Source organism: Macrobrachium rosenbergii, chromosome 26 (assembly GCF_040412425.1).
Source record: "Macrobrachium rosenbergii isolate ZJJX-2024 chromosome 26, ASM4041242v1, whole genome shotgun sequence".
In the NCBI taxonomy this organism is placed as follows: Eukaryota; Metazoa; Arthropoda; class Malacostraca; order Decapoda; family Palaemonidae; genus Macrobrachium; species Macrobrachium rosenbergii.
In genome coordinates, this window is record NC_089766.1 from 50,019,368 (window position 1) to 50,042,186 (window position 22,819).

Genomic DNA, 22,819 nt, shown 5'->3' on the forward strand with positions numbered 1-22,819 from the left:
TCAGGAAGCTTACAATATTTCCAACTGATTAACCTATCTGTACCACTGCTTCGGGTTGCAGGGATATCTCGTTTACCACAATCGACAGTCTTTTACTGTAGTTAGTGACTTCGTAACCGATATTCTCGAGCTTGACTGTGTCATGACCTTCGGGCTATGGCACATATCTTGGGGTTAGGTTCTCTAAATCGAAGATGCACTCAGATTCTGTCCTTAGCACATTAATTTCCTTTGATTTAATCATTTCTCTTTTCTTATTTTGTGTACTGGTGTATTTATTTTTCATTTGTTTTTAATTGCATATAGTCAGCTTTATTCATTATTGTTCAGTTCAAAAGTGTTGTGGTATAATATATATATATATATATATATATATATATATATATATATATATATATATATAAACGTCTGTGTGAGTGTGTGTGCGTGCGTGTGGAGGTGGAGGGAAGAAGTAGGCCTAAGTTCAGATGGAAGGATATAATAGCGAATGACATGCAGGAGAAAGGTTTAAGAAGTCAGGATTCATTGGAGACAGAAAGGTGGAGAACGCAGCAACCCCATGTAGAAATGGGTGTAGCTAAAGACAAGGAATAAGAAACCCAATGGGATGCGACTCCCCAACCCCCCACCATTGGAAGGTGCCATCAGCCAAATTGGTCATTGTGGCTGAGAAGTGCATTGCCTAGATCACATTTGTTTAGTCAGTGACCTCATTGGTCCCAGCTTGGCCTAGAAGTTTTATTTCATTCCAGCCTCAAACTACCTCCAAATGGGAAAAAGGGGCTTGGTGAAAAAAAGCCGTTCTGTTATCTTCTCTTGGAGGCCAAATAGGGACTGGCTCCACACATTCAATAAGTGCTGGTTTGTGGATGAACACCCTGTGCATAAAACATCCACAGTATAAGCTGCTTTATACACCTACAAAGAAGGCTTATCAGCAGGACATCGAAACCCCCTTCTGTGCTCTACCACTTCCTGGATACAAAGGCACTTGTTTTCGAGTACCTTTTCCTTATCATCCAACCAATCCTTTCTCCGCCTTCCTTGGCTCCTCCCTTCTGACAGTGATGAATTATACACGCTTTTTCACCTATCATGCGACATTCCTTCCACATGGCCCTAGGTAGCTCCTCAAAGTTCATACAAATAGTGAACCAGGCGTGTTCTTTTCTGTATCTCAATACTGAATCATGCTGGTGCAGTGACTCTGTTTGTAAATTTTGCATATTACAATAGTTTCTGTAACCTTAGCCCATTTCCTCTTCATTTTATCTCTTCATAATGTTATTTTTAGTTTCTTGTCAAAATTGCTTTTCTTAAATACGTTTATAGCTGCACCTTTTAACCCATCTCCTTCAGCTAAAATGGATATCTACTTCAACTTCTGCTTAAACCAGATAACAATCTGATATCCTAAAAGCCAATCCTCTTCCGTAGTTGCATCCTTCGACCTTTTTTCCTTCTTTGTACTTACAATCTAGCCAGTATTCCTTTTCAGTTTCTCTTTTTCAAGTGTACTACAGAATATTTATTCATTCTTTGATGACCATGAATTTCCAGTAATCAAACACCTTGCCAAAGACATTTCCACAGAACACTTTTACTGTACCTCCTTTCATATTCTCTTTCTTCCATCTTACTTTCCACCCTCTCCTAACAGTTGAGTCATAGTGCAATTGCGAGGTTTTCCTCCTGTTACACCTTTCAAACCTTTGACTGTCAATTTCCTTTTCAGCGCTGAATGACCTCACAGGTCCCAGTGCTTGGCCTTTGGCCTAAATTCTATATTCTGTATTCAATTCAGACTCAGGCTCTTGAAATAACCCGTTCTTTCATTTTAAAAAATTTTTTATTTCTAAATCAAATCCACTTATTAACACAACGTTTCCTCCTACTGCATTCAAACTTAGCTATACAATCCTTGAACTAACTCATCTGCACCCTCACTCCTCATATTCTTCCTCCACGCAGGGGGGTGTGGCCATCAATGCACTTCTTTTGGTGCAGCGTAGGCATTACTAAAAGTTGTTTGCAAAATCCATACAGCATCTATCTGCAACCAAGTTTTAGCCTTTTGTTTCACCTTCTTTACCCCCCTTCCTTGCCTCCATCTTGCTGTCCTACCTCTCTAACTCCCCTTTTCACTCTCTTGAGCGCTGAATAGCCGAAGGTGCCATAGCGCTTGGCTCTAGGCCTATAGTCAAATTTTCGTAAATTAATCAAATCAAATTCCTCCCGACTAAGAACGCCCCTCCTCTGCAGTTCCAAGCAACCACAGACGCAGTCACTCTTTACCCTTCTGAGTCTTGCATGCCCTCTCTGTGGACATAGAAATTTCTTTGTACAGTTGATGCTGCAGTTTCTGGCATTTAGAGAAATTGTATTACGTGGTATCTGACATTATAACTTTCACTGGTCACATACATATTATTATCTCCTAGTAGGCTATTACGTCCTCCACAGCTGTACTGATCATTTAATGATGTTATATTTTGTCTCTCTAACCTTCGAATTTAATATTGCAACTTTCTAGTTGTGATTGTCATCTTGTAACAAGCCACTGTATTTTTTCAAGTCTTCATTTCAGGATATTCTCTTCGTCATTATCATTATCGGGACATCTCATGATGTTTTGGACTTTTCCATAGTAATTATAATTTTTAGTTTTGTTCTTTTTCCTTAACACTTTTAGCAGCTTGTAGTATTTTTCCGTGGGAAAATTCTGTCCACGAACTGCTAACTTAGCTATTTTTCCAGTCGTCATCTTTCTGTGTTAGAAGATTTTATTATGTCATATGCTCAGTTTTAATTTGTTTGTGTAACAAAATCAAGCTACATTTGATTTTGTATTTAATAACTAGAATGTCTTTTATTTTTAGTTTGTTTATGTAACAAGGTACATTTGATTTTTTAATTGTATTCTGTGAATGTTTTCTCATTTTTAAAAAAACTTGTTTTTGTTATTCTATTTAATTGTGAATTCAAGTTTAGACATCCAGTCCAGTCTTTAATCTTGGCCATTTCAGTGTCGAACGCAGCAAAGAATTACGATATGATTATAAATATGGCATCTCTTCCCTTAACTAGGTATTCTGGGAGAAAAATCATTTTTATCCAGCGCATTACTGAACCATCAAACGTGCCTTATCAACATAACACAGGCATCGAGGCTTTGCAATACGGTACGTATTACATGATGGGCTTTAACAAATCTGTTGGATGTGAGGTGGATTGAATTACATAAAAAAAGGAAAATTTCACAGTTCAAAATGCCGGTACAGACGTACAACCTGCGGTTTTCAGATGAATTCCCACCACCGAAAAAGAAGAAGAAGAGTTTATTTACATCGGTGGTTAGCAGCCAGCAGACAGGTTTGTTCAGTAGTTTCTATTTTGATGTAAATATCAGTATCCTTTATCGCGGTTAATTTAGAAAATATAGTAGCAGGGGCAAATTGCGTTTCATTATTTATCGGGAATGTTACGGTGTTTCAGATAATAAACTCTCACAAGCCTGATTATTCCTCTCTTTACTGACGTTGGCCTGTTTTTATGGCAGTTGAAGTCTGCAGTGTCAGTCTGTTTAAGGACGTGGTAACGGAGGTTTGATATAATGGCTTAGGGGATTGTAAGGTTACATAGGGTATCTAGGGTATGTTACCCAAGTGGAGATTAGACAGGGCGTAATTAGCTCAAGTAATCTATATCTGCTAATTAAGAACTCTAAGTTAGTATAGACGTAGGGAAGTAGAATTTAAAAGGCTGTCGCAGTCCTATGATACGAGTATCATTCAGGTCACAGGCTGGATCCCCATAGGAAGATGGTGCCTTCAATGCCTCTCATGTGGTGCACTATAGGCATTGCTTAATGTTCTTTGCAGCTTCCCTTCGGCCCCTAGCTGCAACCCCTTTGGTACTTCTCTTTCTTCTATCATGCTTTCCTCAACTCTCTCCTAACAATTGATTCATAGTGCAACTGTGAGGTTTTCCTCCCACTATACCATTCACTGTCAGTTTCCGTTTCAGCGCTGAATGACCTCATTGGTCCCAGTGCTTGGCCTTTGGCTTAAATTCTATATTCAATTCAGTACCTGTGCTAAAAAGTTATTGTAGTCTAACAGAAGCTGAGTGTGAAATGGAGTTCCCCATAGGGGTTAGTGCTGTCATCTAACTCTGTTGGTGCACTTTAGGCTTTACTTAAGGGATTTTGTAGCATTCCTTCTTCCCCTAGCTGCAACCCCTTTCATTGCTTTTACTGTCCCTCCTTTCATATTCTTTGTTCCATCTTACTTTCCACCCTCATCTAACAATTGGGTATTTTTAGTAAGAACTCTGTGAGGACTGTTACCTTGGAAATTAATTTTTTGTATGCTTTTAGTGTTGCTGATGAAGGAGGTGGTGGTGTTTATTGTCTGTCAACTGTTACAGTATTAACCTCTGTCTAACCAACATGGTTGGGGTCCCTTTGGGAACGTGGGGTTTTGGAAACGGGAGAAAGACCTGACTGCATGTTGTTGTTATGGAATGGTTCTGCGCATATGCAAGTCATTAGGGAGCCATATGTTTAAGAAGGGATTGGCTAAGGAAACCTATTTTAAAAGGAACTACACTAACCTAACGTACCCTAACTTAGCCTAACCTATCAGGCCGTGTTACTTAGTTGGGGGCTCTGCCCCTGAACACCCCAATGAAGGAAACCACTTATTAACAAAAGCTTCCCAATAACATTGCCCATGCGGAATAGCATTCCAGGATGGACAACATACAACTTCTAAGGTTAATTACAGTTGAATGACAAAAAATAACAGTAAATTCTTAATAAGAACCAAAAATACTATAGGAAAAATCAATTTCCAAAGTAACCCCATGCAGAGCTGTTGCTTAGTTCTACCAACAATTGTTTCTTAGTACAACTGCAAGGTTTTTCTCCTGTTACACCTTTGTAATCTTTTACTCTCAATTTTCCTTTCAGTACTGAATGACCTCACAGGTCCCAGCGCTTGGCCTTTGGCCTAAATTCTATATTCTGTTCTATTCTTAGCATGAAGTGGAGTTTGGTTATTGCTTTAGCCTAGGTAGGCCATTTTGGGCTTAATGTAAATGTCTTTAATTCAAATCAGCAGGGTACCCTGATGGTTAACATACCCTACAAATATACATTGGGCTTTGGGTTTCAATTGGGCAAAGCCCTCAGTTGCCCTGGTTAATGTTATGGCAACCTAGGATGGGTTATGCTTGATCCTAAGCTAATGTGCAGTTTTAAGCTAAGAGCACTAGACCTTTGCAACCCCAACCTACAGTAAGATGGCTTTGCCAATCTTCCAAAGTATGGTTCTGTCTTCATAAGATATGTTATATTTTTTTAACCCAAAATTTTAGGTAGACTGGTGTGTCTGCATGGTTGGAAATCTCATTCTTCAATGCTATTCCTTGTTGAGAAAGATAATGTTGGTAGTTTATCATTTATTGTGGTATTAGTGTTTTTTTTCTTATCTGAATCTTTAGAAATGATGTTTTCAAGACATCCTTGTCCCACAGATGTTGTTGTTGTGTAGTGAAAGTATATAGGCTGATACTGATAGAAATAGTAAATTTACTATATTTGATATTTTTGTTGATTGTAAGTAATTTTTATGCCCCCTTCCCATACCTGGTCACTGCTGGCATAGCCTATTGCATCTAATGACAATTGCGGTGTACGTATATTACATTGCTAACAATTTTTTCGTTAATATAAATGTCAAACCTTGTTCATGAATGCCTTTGGACACTGTTTTTGGCTGGTTAGTCCCGTTGTTGATAAAAATTCATTAATGCTAGTTAATTAGAAATATAAATTGCAATTTGTGGTACCCTGGCTTCCTCTGTTGACAACTTTTTCATTGTTCATCATTGGAATCAGTCATTTTCAGCTCTCATTATTGTAATATGATTTAAAGAGGTGAAAATATATGCTGTAGATTTAACAAGGCTTTAGGTGGGGCATTTAAATTTAACCAACCAGAGTAGAAGGACGTGTGTGTACTGTGACAGATTCCAGATTTTAATCAGTGGCGTGGATGCCTACATTATAAAAATGGGGTTATATTTTGGGTGGATAAGGTTGTTTTAATTCCAATTGCACATTATGAAGACAATCAGAATGTTTAATAAAATGTAGGATTTGATATTAAATTATACATTGTTTTTGAAAGATTTATGTCTTCTCTTTAATAGTCTCAATAGAGTTCAGTACAGTAATTAAGAAAGGAATGATTATGTTTTTGAAATGTCTTCTTTAATTTAAGAAAGGAGTGATTATGTTTTTGAAAGATTTATGTCTTCTCTTTAATAGTCTCAATAGAGTTCAGTACAGTAATTAAGAAAGGAGTGATTATGTTTTTGAAAGATTTATGTCTTCTCTTTAATAGTCTCAATAGAGTTCAGTACAGTAATTAAGAAAGGAGTGATTATGTTTTTGATTTATCTTGTTTTAATAGTCTCAATAGAGTTCAGTACAGAAGGACATTATGTTTTTGAAAGATTTATGTCTTCTCTTTATGTCTCAGCATCCCTTGTTGGCCAGAAGGACAGTATGCCTTTGAACTGAATCTCATGTCCTTTCTCATCAAGGATCTTGAAAGCATGTTTCATGTCTTTTGACTGAACATATCTTTGATACTTGCCACACAGAATCAGATGAGGTTGTAATACTTCTTAGATTTTGTTGGTTTCTTAACGTCTTGTTGCTGAACAAACATTGAATGCCCGCCACGTGATTTGAGAAGGTTCTTTGGGGTTTTGATAAGGTTTTTAGTGACTTTCGGATGTTTTAGCTGTTTCTTAATGTGTTTTATCTCAACATATCTCTAATTCCTTCCACACAGGACTGGAAGAAGTGTATTAATTCTTGGATTTTGATGGGGATCTTAATGTTATTCATCTGAACTTATTCTAATGTCTATCACATGTAATTGGGAAGGGTCCTAATACTTCTAGAATATTGTTTGAGTTCTTAACATCATCAAGGTTAAAGACATGTTAATTGCCTGCCACATGGGATCTGAGGGTCCCAAGACATTGATAAGGTTTTTATGTCTTTTGACTGTATCTATGCAGATACTGTACAACAAATGCGAGTCTTAATAATATTCTCTTGAGAATCAATTAAGGAAGTATCTTAGGACTTTCGATTTTGTCAGGGTTCTTAATGTCGTTAGGCTGAAGATGTCTTTAATTGCCCCTGAATGGGGTTTGGAGATGATCCTACGACCTCTCGAGATGTTGATGAGGTTCTTAATGTCTTTATGCTTTTCTTATCATTAATGCCTGCTGCATGGGATCTGAATAAATTCCTTGGGTGGCACATGGAATCTAAGTAGAATCTCAAGACTTCATTGATTTTGTTAGGGTTTTGTAATGTCATTAAAACCAGCCTTGTGAGAGCTAAATGAATTAGCTTAGCGATCTGGTTAAACCATTAATTAATAATAATTGTCATTTGGCTGAAGATATTGATACCTGCCACAGATGATCTTAGAAGGGTCCTAAGTCGTCTTGGATTGTGATAGGGTTCCGAATGTCATTAGGCTGAAAAATTCTTTATTGCCTGTCACATGAGATCTGAGAAGGTGCTGAAGACTAGATATGGTAAAGACAGAACATGGACTACAGTACACTATATTCCATGCTCTGGCCTTTGCAGAAATCAAGACTTCTTAGGTATGGCACAGTGTATAGTGCTAGTACTTTCCAAAAACTTAGGATCATTTATGTAACTATGCTCTGTGTACCAGCTTACTAATTCATGCTGTCTACCATCTAAGTCTTGTGCCCCAAATAGTGCAACTTAAAATGCTTAGATGTAACAGGCTTCTCAAGTGATGGCCTGCCTTGATGGTAGAAGTTCAAAATGAATAGTGCACTGACACTTCTATCATTATACCTCATCTTTTCTTTTGAATCTATGTTTTTGGTCAATGTTAGATATATAGCTACTTGCTGTAGTATACTTTGGTTTCTTTTTGTTGTCTTTCATAAGTATTGTTTGTGATGAAGTTAATGCAGAAAAATTGCACTCATCTGTAGTCATAATGATGGTCTTGACTGTGTATTTGGTAATGCTTGCAGGAATGGAAGATAAAAGTAGAAAATTGCAACAAAAATTAACTGTCGTATTTTTACCATACAGTAATCTGATATTTTCTGCCATTATTCTAAAGCTTTTGAGGTTCTAGGAGGCTGAAAATAAGAAGTTTGCCCCACTTTTCCATCAGCCTTGGGCAGCAAACACATTTACCTCAATATCTTGTTTTATATTGATATTTTATATTTATTTTCAGATACTGACAGAAGTTTTAACATGGGGCAAGACTTCTCATAGCGAAGCACTTTTATACTATATAAAGTTCAACATTACCTTCAGCTTCAAATGGCATTAAGGCTGTGATTGGCATTTCTGTAGTTCCTCTGTTGAGCTGAGTGGGTTAAGGAACAGAATTTTCACTGTTTGGTTATGTTAGAACATGATATTACAAGTATGGAGGCTGTTGACAATGTGCAGTTACATGAACCAATGCAAGAGGCAATAACAGAAGTAATATATCATTGCCACATTTGCATGGAGGCTTTCGTTTGTGAAGATATATTCAGAATTCACATGGACAATCATACTGCTGAGAGGCCTTTTGAATGCAAAATCTGTGGAGTAAGATTTATCGACGAGACGCACCTGAGAAAACACACCGATCTGAAGCATGCCAAAGGGGACGAGTATGAAGCTTGCTCGGTGTGTGGGAAGCTATTCCACGACAAGATTAACCTGAGGAGTCACATGGCCGTTCATTCTGAAGACAGGCCTTTCTCGTGCGGACTCTGCGGCAGAAGCTTCAAGCGTAAAGGTGAGCTGGAGTCCCATATCATCATTCATACTGGTATGAAGCCTCACAAATGTAATTTATGTAACAAAGCGTTTACGCAGAAGTACTCTCTGAAGATGCATATGAGAATACATACAGGGGAAAAACCATTCAAGTGCAGCATCTGTGGGAAGGAGTTTAACAGGAGTTCAACGGTTACTCTTCATATGAGACAACACACTGGTGAGAAGCCTTATAATTGTTCAGAATGTGGGGAGAACTTTAAGCTCCTAAGAGATCTGAAGAATCACTTAGCAAAAGTCCACGGAAAGTCAGGAAAACCACAGTTCAGAAGCATCCCCATGAAACGTGGCAGGAAACATGGAAGCAAGGCTAAAGATTTGTCAAAGATGAAGGGGAAATACGAGTGCGCCATTTGCAAAGAGGAATTTGATCACGTATCGGTTTTCAACGATCACATCCAAACACATGATGTGGATTCATGTTATCTGTGCGGGCAGGAGCTAAAAAGCAAAGGAGAGAAGCGAAGGCATGTGACTCGGCCCATCAAATTAAAGGAAAGCGAGTGTTTTACGTGTGGAGTCAAGTTCAGTAAATTAGAAGATTTTAAGCTTCACATGAATGGTCATACAGGTGAGTTTAGGTATCGTTTTTAAATTAATTAGCTAATACTTTGGCTGTAAGGAGAGGAGTTTTAAATAACATTTCTGGCTTGAGAAAAGTTAAGTACTGCACAGTGAATATTTAAGTGCTTATTAGAAAAATGAAATATTGTATGTACATACTGTAGTTGTAAAGTCATGTGAATGTTTTATAAAGTATTCCAGTATAGATTAAGAAATGAAAAAATGGTTACAGTATATAGTTACTGTTTGTTCTAACAAGAATACAAACCTTTGTCTTTTATTCGGGAGCATATAAGGTGACTGCTTTATTGGAACAAGGGGTTTAAGTGGTAGCATTTAGGTGAGTGGGAGGGAAATACCTACCCACTGACCTCTCAGCAGACCCTCAAGTATTTTTAACCACTTGCCCAGTGGAGAAATTTCCATTGTGGAACTTTTACTGATGTCTGTGTTTAAACTGAATTACTTCAGACTAGGATTTACGTACCTCCACCTTGTTTTTCTGGACTTGGTTTGGATTTTCTTGTATGTATAATGGATGACTGTTTTAAAATGGAAGACATAAGTCAGGTAAACAACATGGATCTCATGGGTATACATGCATTTGGCCACTTTATGTTGTCCATGACTGTTGATCATTATACTTTTTGTTCTTGTGGGGACCAGGTGTATATGAAGAATCTTTCTTGTAAGGATTGTGCTGCTTGTGACCTTTGCATAGGCAGAGGTCACCCTTCACTCTGATAACCCTCTTGAATGTGACTTCTGTACTTACTCCTCCATCCGCTTCTGGTTTAGTTGTTTGACATTCTCCCCAAGCTGATAGGTCTTGGGAGGAGGGGGGCCATTATTTGAGGGGACTCTGGATGTCTCATGTGCAGACACCAACCATTCATCTGTATCTCTGGGGTGTCACTGAACTTAGGAGTTACTGAAGGGTCTTTGGTTATCCCTTGGTCTGTCCAGGGATCTGGCCATTGCTGCCCCCTTGAGCATTTAGCTAAGGCTAAAATCCTACTTTTCATGATTCTGCAGGTGTCAATGCTTTGGCAGTGGACTCCTGTTGTTGTTGTTCCTGCTGCTGCAGGTTTCTCGTTTTGGCAACAGACTCCCATGCTATAGTTCCCATTGTTGCTGCTGTATCTGCCAGACCTGTTTGGACTCCTAAGGAAGTGCAGACTTATTTCCCCCAGCCTCCTCCTCTTAACCCTCAGGTTCGTTGTCTTCTACCTCCTGGATTTTTTTGGATGTAGAAGGTCCAATAAGTGCTCCAAAGCCATGGGCAGACATCATTCTTGTTAGCAGGAAAGGTGTTCCTGAGAAAGGCAGGTAACCTTGTCCACAAACTTGCTTGTGACTGGTCTCCATTCCATGAGACTTCTCATTACCAGTCACCTGCTCATGCTTCTTGGAAGGGGAGGGTTGACCTGGACTCCTCTCTTCAGAGGTGACAGAGAGAGTGAACTTACTGTTGGTAGTTCTGGTTCTTTGGAACCAGATTACCTGATCATGACACTGGGATTTTCTGTATATTCCTTCTGTGATACTTCACATGCATGTGACTTGTCTTTTATGTGTAGCACTGTTGATGGTCTGCATTTGTCATCTAAACCTAGCACCGGTTATGGCATGTTTAGTTCTATTGCTATTTCTGGGTGGGAAGACAGCAGTGTAGATCATATTCAGTCACACTTGAGTCTTAGGGCCATGGTTCAATGCCTAGCCATTCAGGTAATGGACTTTCAGCACAACAGTCTGTTAAGTAGCACCTGGATAGTTTGACGCATCTTTTCCCCCTTACTTTGGTAGAGGATCCTTCTTGTACTGAGGATCAATTAGAAGCTGAGTGTCCTTTGCCTTTGGACAGCATGAGGCAGAGTTGGAAAGGTACTTTTAGATCATTAGGTTCATTTGGGACTACAAGATCTTGCTTAAGCTTCCCAATCAGCCCCTTGACACCTGGTATTAATGATTTGGCAAAATTTAGGGTTTGCTTCTGAAGCAGTATAATTTTTTGATAGTCCTGGCCCCTGCTTCTGTAGGGAGCGATGCAGGAGGTTTAATTGCCTGATATGCGTATTGGAGAATTCATCAGCCTGTAAATGTTCCTCCAATCATCTTGACCTGCCCATGATATGTCAGCAAAGGTTTTACTTGTCTGAGGATGCAGAGATCTACTATTTGCAGGTGGACTTGTCAGTCTGCAGGTTGACAGTCTTCCCAGTATCCCTTTCGTGCTGAGGGATCTCTTCTTCCAGTGAGTTAGTTGTCATGGGATCCTTTTAAATTTATCATGGTTAGATCAATAGCTAAATACATTAGTAGATATCTCTTTCTGGTGTATCCTCAGAGGAGGAAAAAGTTAAGTTTAGAAGGCTGTTTGTGCCAAGAGGAAAGTCAGTGACTTTCTTCTCACACCAGTTTGATAACCTGCAGGCAAGTCTTGTTCATGGACTTCTCTCTTGACAGGTTTCAATTGAGAATGGTCTATTTTTATGTTTTAATTATTTTCTGGGTATTTTACCCTTGCATAAATTAAAGTTTTATGTTTTGGATCTTTATGGAATGTTTTTCTAGACATGTTTACAAATTCGCTTCAATGAATTTTGTGTCATCTTCTTCCACTATTGCTACAACAAACAGTTAATGCTGCTACTTCCCCCTCCAACACTACTTTAGTGGTGTTTCTTCATGAACTTCCAAACTAGTTCATTTGCTAAGGGTGTTTACATTATATCATTTAGAAATATTTTGTCCGTTCTTCCCTTGTCAGCACTTGTTAAAATCGTGCAGTGCAATTATTTTTTGCAATAACAGCAGTATGAGTGCATATCCCTGAAACAGCCCCAGAGGTAGTCAGGTGTAAATCTGTACAAAGGTTTTGTCATATTCTTCTTCATATCCAAGAGACACATAACACACTTCCAAAGACTGTTTTAGTGCAAAACGTATTGCATGCAAGTACAGCTGACAACACCATCAATCTTATAGTCAAGATGGCATAGAGACTTCTGTTTTTCTTCTTTCTCTTTGTCCACCTACCTCTTATACTGTTCCTCTTACATTCCCTGCCAGGGTAGTCTTTGCTTTCTTGCTCCACCACAATACTCATAAGTTTTAGTATCTTTTCCCAGAGTGGTAGGATTTACTTTTACTCTGGGGAAGAAAAGTGTGGAAGCCTTTTACTGACTCCCATCAGATAGAATCACGTTTGTTATTTTTTATTTTGTCTCTTGTCTCTGTAGGTAAAATAACATTGCGAATAATTTGTTCTTAGATAATAAAGTAAATTTTATATATATATTTATGCTTATATTCAAGGATGTTCTGTATGTTCACAATGTTTGTTTATGAATAAGTTAAAGCAAGCCCTGTAGGTCAGCCATACAAGAGTTATGATGTTAATTCAGTGGTCTTATTAAGAAAAATTTAGCATCTACAACAGTTTATGGAATTTTAACTTTTTGTACACTTCATCATTTTTAGTTCAGAAGTAGCAAGGTGTAAGAGATGTTTGGATGACCGGATTGTCATAATTTTTTGGCTGAATGGTAAATTACTAACAATTTTGGTTTTCTAATTGTATATAACCAGAGTTTTCACTCTTTTATTTCATTTAGAGCTCTGTAGACTTGAAGAGTGTCTAAGGAATGCAGAAAATCTTCATTTATCTTCAAAAACTTCTCAGAAAAGCAATCAAAGTCTTAAACCTGGTGATGGAGACACTGAAGATGAAGAGGGAAACCTTGCAGAGTTTAGTGACATAGGAGAAGAAGGTCATGCAGATGGAGCTGATATGCCTTCTCCACAAAAACCTAAAATGCGTGAGTATCGCTGACAGATACCAAACCATTGACTGCCAGGTATAATATGAGAATGATTATATATGGTGATATGTTTTACATGTTTACAAATACAGGCAGTCCCCAGTTAACGAGGGTCTCGTTTACAGAGATTCTGTTTTATGGCGCTTGTCTAAACTGAAAAATCGTCAAAAATCGTTTCAAAAATCCTAAAAAACGCTTTTATTTCTTTGGGTGTTATCAGCACCCATTTTTATTGGGTTTTTCATGATAATACCTAACAGAGGCGCCAATAACCTGCCGTTTTGGAGCCAATCTTCACTGATAACTCCTGAAAATCACCAAAAAGCCCTGAAATCGCCAATTTTTGGTTAGCGGTGATTTGAATCATCACACCCTCAGAAACGGAACCCCGCCGATAACTGGGGACTGCCTGTATAGTTGTCCTTGCATATTTGCAAGTGTGTGGATTTTTAGATTAAAGCAATTCAGATATCAAAATGACATATCTTTTTGGTGGACAGACAGCATAGTACAATAGTAAATTAAGACTATCTTTTGGCAACCAAGTTCATTATTTCTCCAGTGCTGACATCTACTAATATGTTTTCCTCTTTGAAGTTAAGCCACTATATGCTAGCCTGATTACCATCTTCATTTAACACCTTTATAGATGTTGAGCCAGTTGTTGACGCTAGCCTCAAAAAGTACTAATTCATTTGTAATCTTCTTCATGAGGTACATAAAGTTTCTTTTGTCCTTATGGATTTTAGGAAATGGGGGTGGGATGTTGCTGGGGTCTCCTTATTTAGTGGCATCTCAAGATTTGATGTTTTATTCAATCTTTGGGTGGCTCTCTGATGTTTCTGAAGCCATCTTCTTGATCTTTGAGTGTTCTGATTAGGCAGTCCCCGGTTTACAACGGGTCCGGCTTATGACGTTCTGATGTTACGACGCTTTTCAAATATATTAATCAGACATTATTTCCCAGTTTACGACGCATGTTCTAGGGTTACAACGCGTCGTACACCAATCCAACGGAAGACATATGACTCCAAAACGGCAGAATAATAAAAAGTTGGAGTTTTTTTTTATAAAAACTCAATAAAAATGCAGTTTACATACATTGTTTTCAATACCAAAGCATTAAAAGTAAGGTTTTCTTCGGATTTTTTACGATTTTCAACGATTTTTTGGTTTACTACGATTTTCGGTTTACGATGCGGCGTAAAAACGGAACCCCAGTCGTAAACTGGGAGCTGCCTGTACTAATAATAAAGGTCAGTAACATGATTCACTGAAGGATCTTTATTTTAAAGACTGCAAGATGATCCATTGTTGGTACATTCTTTTGGTATACCCTTGTACGTGAAACAGCAAATGAAAGTTGGTCATTTAGTGTGGATTTGATAGTGAACTAGAGAAAGTAGCTGGGTCTTTGCATCAGTTTAATGTGGAGAGGGTGTTCATGAAAGTAAAAATTAAAATATAAGATGGGTTTGTTAAGCCAACTTTCCTTTGTGGGAGTGAAGTGTGGATGTTGAAGAAAAAGTAAGAGAGTATTGTGTAATGTGTGGAGTAAAAATGGTGAATGGTTGAGAAATTTATATATATAAAACTAGTTCAGAGATCATAGTATGTATTAGTAAGTGGTTTGGTTACATAGGAAGAATGTCCTAAAATGAAGGTGGTGAAAAAGGGTTATATAATTCAAAATATCTTTGAAGAAGAGAGAGAGAGAGAGAGAGAGAGAGAGAGAGAGAGAGAGAGAGAGAGAGAGCCCAGAAAGTGAGATAATCCATTCATGAGAGAAATGTTGTGTTGTGACTGACAGTGCCATTCCTGGTCACTGTCCATCTCATAATTGTACATCTGATCTTTCTCTTTGCTTAGTTAGACATGAAATGGTTTTCTCATAACTTGCACAGTTTCAACCTAAATTATTATGTTGCTGATGTCATCATTCTTGTCCTTCATCATGGTTTTCATGTCTTCTTATTCTTCTTAATCCTGCTACAGCACTGTTTTTTGACTAACTGCTCCTCATCCATGTGCATCACAAGTTTTGAGTCATCTCAATATGTTGGTAAGCCTTTGGACACAGTTTTATGCAACTTCATCATTTGTGATATCTTCCCAGTGCACCCCTCAAAATTCTCAGTTTTTTTAGTCAAGGTCTCAGACTAATAATGGTGAACTTTTATTCAACAGCACTCGGCAATTTGATTCATGCCGTCTCAATACTTATTTCACTGTCTGGTGGGTTCCAAAGGTAACAGAAATGTTCTTCGTATTCTAAGGTGCTTCTTTTCCCTCATTTTTCCATTTGCTCTTATTTATTTTGGGCATTGAAAATCCCATCATTCCATTAATGTTTTTCAGTCCTGAATATCTCTCGGTACATCGCACTGAATTCACTGTTGAGCTTTATCAACAGTATCCACATGGCCACATTCTTTGTGTATTTTTCCACAAGCTTTGTATTGCTTGCAATTATTTCCTGTCCTCTTCTCCCCATTCCACTGTTTCATTTTTATTAAACATTATCTTCCTCCAATTCTAATGTTAACACTATATGATCTATGTGGAGCTGCTCCCAGGGGCCTTCTTTTCAGCACTCTTTTTTTAGTTTCCTCTGTGGTTGTGATAAGCAATCAAGGATTCATTGTTAATCCCAGATGGACATCCCTATTTATCTCAGATTCATCTGATATACATGTTACTCTCTTCATTGTAGATCTTCTGTTATGTTATAATAACATGGCTAGCTTACTGGGCCTGTCCGGCACCCTTTATTTTTGTAATTTGGTACTCTGTCATTTTGCTGTCTCAGCATCCACAAAAGTATGGTATGATCTCTTCTATTTTTTTTTTTTTACAATTCTTAACCTGTACATTATTTGCTTTCCTCAGCTGATTTTTGGCATTTCCTTCATACAGGCAGTCCCCAGTTATCGGCAGCCTCGGTTACTGGCGATCCGGTTTTACAGCGCTTGTCTAGCAACGACGATAACCAGATTTTTGTTGCTGATAACCGGTTATCGGCGCTGATTGCCTCTTATCGGCGGCGCTGATCACCAGTTATCAGCGCTGCTAACCAGGGGTCAGTGCTATTATCGCCGATTTTTGGTTAGCGGTGATTTTCGGTTGTCATCATGCTGTCGGGAACGGAACCCCGCCGATAACTGGGGACTGCCTGTATTACAGGCAGTCCTCGGTTATCGGCAGCATTGGTTATCAGCAATCCGGTTTTACGGCGCTTGCCTAGCGACGACGATAAAACCAGATTTTCGACACCAATTCCCAGTTATCGTCGCTGATAACCAGTTATCGGCGCTGATTGCCACTTATCAGCGGCGCTGATCACCGGTTATCGGCGCTGATAACCAGGAATCAGTGCTATTATTGCCGATTTTTGGTTATCTGCGATTTTTGGTTATCGTCACGCTGTCGGGAACGGAACTCCGCCGATAACCGGGAACTGCCTGTGTGCTTAAGAAATCTAATCCCTCCCTTTTGTTCACACTAGTGCATCGCCTTTTCTATTGTATATTGTAACACATACTCTTTCCCCTCTCCTCTGACCTGACCTCTTCCTTTATCATATTTTCACATAATCTTGTCACCTTATCTTGAGCTGGTTCTTCAGTGGCTTTGAGCAAATCATTTGTTGTCCTTGGTGATCCTGAGGGTCTTCAGTGTTTTCATCTAGCCAAAGGCTCTCTCTTACCCTCATGGTTGACCTTCCTTCAATTCATTTGTGTGCCATAGGGTGTACTGCTTATAGTGTGCATTGCATAGCACCAAGTAAACATACATAGGTACTTATAGTACCTTTCAGCCCCTAGCAGCATTCCTCTCTACATAATACTTTTCATTTCTTCTCACTGGTATTTTCCTAGTTGGCTCTCCAATTTTTAAATTTTAGTTTGCTCCAGTTTTCATTCAAGAGCAAATATATGGGTGAGGTCTATAACAGTCCCAGAATGGGATGCAGGAGTTGTATAAAACTACTTCATGACAAATAAATCAAAATTTTTGTATTCATTCAGTATGTTTTCACATTGCCCCTTCCCGTCTTTTCTTGTTCCTTTTGTTATATTGAATTTTTCCTTCCTCCCTTTGCTGAGGTAAGAATTTGACTAATCCTCCCAGATCCACTTCATTATTGCTATTTTAGTCTCCCTTCTCTTCTCCCTGTATACTGCTATCGTATTACCCAACCGTCCTCTGCCAGAACATGAAAGTTCTCCTCTTATAAATTTCTATTCTTACAGTGTGATTCCATCACCGCCTCTGCAAATCACGTCCAGCATATTACCCTGCATTCTACTTCTGCCAGCATTTATATGCCATTTTTCAGTAGTTCCTTTTTTTACAAATTCTATATGTCCTCATGGTTCTTAACTCACTCCTTATGTATGGGTTTGGGACTGGCTGGTAATGGGTCATTAACTTATTTTGTTAGATTTGAAACACAGCAGGCTGAAAATTATGGGGAGGGTAAAGTTGCATGGTATTTTAGGAACTACACTTAACTATTCAGTGTACTTGTCGGGAAAATAAATGGCCAAACTTAGAGAGAGGGACTAACATACCATCTGGCCAGTCCTGTGAGGGTCTTGTCATTTGGTAATACTGTTTGTCTTTTACACTACCACTGTCATTTTGACAAACATATCAGAACCTGTTCTGATTACACATCTGTATTTATCACCTGATGTTGCAACAGTTTGTAACTTGATAAATCAGTCATTTGTTTTTGGGAAATACAAATAATTGCCTTTTGGATATGAGTCCAGTATTCCTTAGTGCTGAGGTATTCTCATAGTATATTGAAAAGCTCTGGTTTGTAAACCTATGAAAATTACAAATTGTTAAAAAGTGTATTTTTATATGGTAAAGGATCCCACACTTTGTTTTTCCAGGTATTATGCCAGAAGAAAGTGGAAGCCCAGAAATGTGTTCCGTAGCAGTTGTAAGTATTATGTACTGCCATGTTGGAAAAGGACTGAATGCATTGGATATTCTGAGATCTATAGTTTTATAGCAGTTTGTTTCTTATAACTTTCATTCAGTGTAAGAAAAGAGCCACAAAGTAAGTGAAATTGTATATTTAGCCTTTGAAGGGATAACTATCCTCCATCTTTCATAATATATAAGGTTTAACAGCTCAAACTGAAGTAGACAAGAAGATCAGCATTAGTCGAAGATTGTCATTAACTTATTTACTCGATATTGAATGATTCTTTTTTAAAATTTATACAATTCTTCCAGACCAGATATGGAAATACAGTATAACAGTTTTATATATGGAAGATTAGAACGAAAATGAACAGTTTGTGTATTTACATGCCTTGCATGGTTATTAACAAGTTAAGTGTACCTTGAACATTCTGTTCATAAAAACTTGCAGTATATAAGTCAAAGATGTCACAGTTTTAATTAATATATATATGCAACCAATTCAGTCATCAGCATTTTTATTGGAAGTTTATTTGTACAATATTTATATATTTACATAATTTTGTTGTTGTTAATCTTGAAGCGCATTGAGTTATCTTTTGATTGAATGTGTCTGGACCCTTTCACATCTTTTAAAAAACAGATGTCTCCCCTCTGTTTGTGTTTATTACACACACAATGCAAAGAATCTTAAGTATGGTAAAGCCTTTACGTGTATGAGACAATGCAAAGAATCTTAAGTACAGTAAAGCCTGTATTTGTATGAGACCTATGTTTAAAGGGAAAGGTACTACGACATCACTATCATCATAAACATTTTTATATCACCCTTTCCTTTTGTGGGGTTAGAACTGAAATGAGTTCTACCCACTGCCCACTGTCTTGTGCTTCTTCCTGAACTCTCATCAGGTCTGGGTCATCAACTGTCCCGTCTTTCATGATTTCGTGGACCTTTCTACGGCCGTTCTTCTTGCTACTTCCATAGCTACTTCTTTTCTCACCAATTGTTCCTCATCCCTCCTCATCATGTGTCTAGACCACCTTAGTCTGTATTTCTTAAAATAAATGCAGTATTTGAACCTTCAAGTAATTCTTTATAAGATCATTGTTGTTGTTAAAGTTTGTAAAAGAGATGATGGAATAAGTTTCTCTAAAAATCCATTACCTTCACTTTATTAATGACTTGCGCTATTTATGAATTCCTTGTAGTAACCCTCTCTGAAGACATGGTAGTGTTTTATTTTTTCTATTTTGTTCTCATTGTAAATCTATGTAGGTTTGGAGAAGTTAAATTGAAATTACGTTTATTTCTAACATTCTCTTTATGTGAGAATGTTAGAATTGCTATAAACATAAATATACCATATGTTTTAAATACATTTCAGATTTTAATATTTGATGACATTAGATATTTTGTATTAAGAAAAGAGTTGGGGGATTCTCTCTTTTCCAGCGCATGTAAATTCTATGTTAGGAATCAAACAAAAAACACTGGGTACTGCATTTAATGATTGTTCTACATACAGTACATTCCATATTTCCAAAGAAGCTTTTTCTTGAATTTCTCAAGATGCAAAATGTTTTATTTTTGCATTTTATCTTTCCTTCTAGAAACAAGAGCAGTTCAGTGGTGATGAGGAGCCCGATACTACAATTTTGGAGCTGGTTGCAGGAGTGGAGGGTTTTGAGGTCAAAGCTCAGAGTCTTAATTCGTCGGCTGTAAAATCTCAGACTAATTCAAAGAAATCCATTTCTTTAATGGATTCGTTTGAATCGCCGTGCACGGGAACCACATCTGATGTTGATCAGAAGCCTAAACTCCGACGACAAAGTCCTTACAAAATTGCCAGAGTCAGTCCGCCACGAACGAGAGGGTCCCTCAAAGTCCATTTCAAAGAGACCCCTAAAATTGGAGAAAATAAGGAGACGGGTTCTGTAAGCGGCAAAAATGTAACTGTTACAGAACCCTCCAGTAAAGATGGTGAAGACAGTGATGACTGTGACTTGGCGGAGACTTACAGCATATATGTTAAAAATATATTAAGACTGCAGCCTGTAGATAAACAGATGGCTTTAATAAAGTGCATCAACACTACAATAGGTCAGTTTATTAATGATTAAGACACTTACCGGGAAAGTCTTCGCATTTATATTAAAATATCTTAAACTACAGTATTTACTGTATTCTTGCCCTTGCAGTTTCATTTGAAGACCAATATTTTCAGTATTATATATTTATCTGTAAAAGATCAGTTTTCCTTTAAAAATCTTATTCTAATATACCTTGAAGTTTTTTTTATACCTTCAAGTTAGGCTAGTCCAAAATTATCGAATTTTTGTATAATTTCTTTTAATGCACAAAATTCCTAATCTTTGATGACAACATCATAGTCTATAACTGTAAATTGTTAATCAAACACTCCAGAGTATATGACGTAAAATATGCATGTTATATATAACCCCTTGGTGCTGTATAGTTATCAGTTATTTTGTATTCTGACCACAGATAAACAGCAATAATTTAAGTAGAGGGGTATAGCAGTCATTTCATGCACGACAAGTGTTCATCTTAAAAATTAACAGCATATTTCCAAGCCAACCAGCATCAACTTTAGAACTACAATGCTCGAAGTTTGAGAGACAGGTACATCACCCTCCTGTTTTTTTACAAATGCTTTTTCTCCTTTAATCATTTTGTGTGTTCTCAATTTTTCCATTGTAGCAGTATGTTTTACATTTGTATAGAGCCTCTGTTGAATTTGAGTTTTGTTTCTTTTGATGAAAGTGTTTATATACTAAACTGAGAGTGACTTTCATTTACTTTCTAAAAATTTTTAAGCGTAGATATATTACAGTGTAGAATTACTATCCATGGATATTGAGCAATTTTACGTAGTCTGGGATGGTTCGTTACAGTAAATATGTAGGTACATCCACAATTACAAAACATTTTACGTTTTATCTTTGGCAGATGAAGAAAGTAGGCTCAAAGTTAGGGTTTTTTTATGTCACATAAACTACAAAAACTCTGCTTAAATTGCCAGCTTGAGTAGACAAGCCAAGTGCTGAATAACAACAGACTCCAGCCTCTGCTTTGACTTTAATATTATATAACCATCTGTTTAAAGATGTTGCTTCCTAAAGTGTACCTTTTGCAGTGCAGTAAAGGTTCTTTACAGTGTCCCTTCAGCTGCTAGCAGTGTTGCTTTCAGTTTTACTTTGAACAGTTGGTATATGTATGGCTGCTTGGTGATGTACTTAACAGGCTTATGGTTTACATTTTTCTTGTGTTCAGACATATAAGGTTTTTGGAGTTTATTCTTTTTTTTTTTTGATTACAGTGGTTAGTACAGTATACAGTAAACATACAACAAAAGTTGCTGTTTTAGGATTTAAAACAATTTCATGATTCAGTTGTCAGTTAGTTAAGTATTAATTTTGAAGGTGAATTTTCTACAGTGATGTGTATGTGCTAATCATTGCCATCCAGAAAATTCTACTGATATCCACAAGGATCAGAGAACTTTTGTATCATGCTAGAAAATCATGCAGTTAGACCACTTTCTAACTTCCTCCTAGTCCTCTGCAGTTGGATCTTCATGGTTAAGAAACCCTTGGGGAGTAGGAGGCCTGTCATTTACCTGGATTATCACAGTCAATTCTTCCTTCAGATTTCCTTCAGGATGGAAACGGTGTCCTCTGCAGTTCATCCAATCAAAGTAAAACACATCCTGGTTCCCATGAATTTTCTGGATGCTCAATTTAAATTATCTGTTTGACCTTTTTCCTAAAAATTTCTTCATGTTGTTTAGCAGGTCAAAGTCTTCTAGTTTTGTTTTTGGTCTCTACAGCCCATCGAGACTTCTCTCTGGTTATTTCCCTGGTTGCAGCCTGTCTTTTTTTGTAGGAATTTAGATCTAAAGGGACTAAAAGAATTGTTTTGTAAAGGATCATGCTTGCATAGCAACTGGTGTGGATTCTATCCTTGTGCAGCCTTTCAGGATTTCATAGAAACCAGAAAAAATGGCCTCATTCCTTCACAGCAGACCCTCTTCTTCGGGATGAATCTTAATTTTATTCCCATGACCAACGTAATCTTTATAAATCATCATTAGTTAGGAAGTCAAAAGCAGAATCTACTAAGTCAAAGCAGAATCTACTAGGTCATAAATCACCATTAGGAAGACTGAAGAGTGTAGTTATCCATGGTTAATGCTGGGTGTGCTTCCTCCAGATTCATTAAATAACATGCACCACTCCTCATCAGGAGGCATGGTATTTTGTTGCCAAATGCAAGTATTATCTTAAGTGGCTGCTCGGCAGTAACCTCATCAAAGATGTTCCCCCCACCTCAACTCCCAGTCTTAGATTTTCTCTGGCTCCTCATACATTTTTTTAGCAGGCTGTGGTACTGACCTGTTGTGTTGCAACCAAAGGTTCCTGACCAACCACCTGGATCTCAAGATAATCTTCACCAGAAATCCAAACATAGTCCCCTTTGCTGCATTTATAGCAGTGGTTCTTAACCTTTTTCAATGTTTGCACCTCTTTCAAATCAGCAGTCAGT

General features: G+C 37.7%; 1 protein-coding gene across 7 annotated transcripts; it reads left to right on the forward strand.

Moving 5' to 3' along the window:
- Positions 1-238: 238 nt before the first annotated feature.
- Positions 239-21,056, forward strand: LOC136853190 (gastrula zinc finger protein XlCGF57.1-like). Of its 7 annotated transcripts, none has more exons than XM_067128542.1 (7): positions 239-263; positions 2,588-2,647; positions 3,088-3,182; positions 8,322-9,491; positions 13,105-13,308; positions 18,216-18,265; positions 19,864-20,534. In XM_067128542.1, the coding sequence occupies exons 4-7, from the start codon at positions 8,495-8,497 to the stop codon at positions 20,371-20,373; spliced, it is 1,761 nt and encodes a 586-aa protein (XP_066984643.1). In that variant the 5' UTR covers positions 239-263; positions 2,588-2,647; positions 3,088-3,182; positions 8,322-8,494; the 3' UTR covers positions 20,374-20,534. The 7 variants fall into 7 exon arrangements, with proteins under 7 accessions (XP_066984643.1, XP_066984642.1, XP_066984645.1 ...); XM_067128541.1 differs by having other exon boundaries at positions 243-263; positions 3,088-3,372; XM_067128544.1 differs by lacking the exon at positions 239-263 and adding an exon at positions 20,759-20,906 and having other exon boundaries at positions 2,544-2,647; positions 19,864-20,353.
- Positions 21,057-22,819: the final 1,763 nt, after the last annotated feature.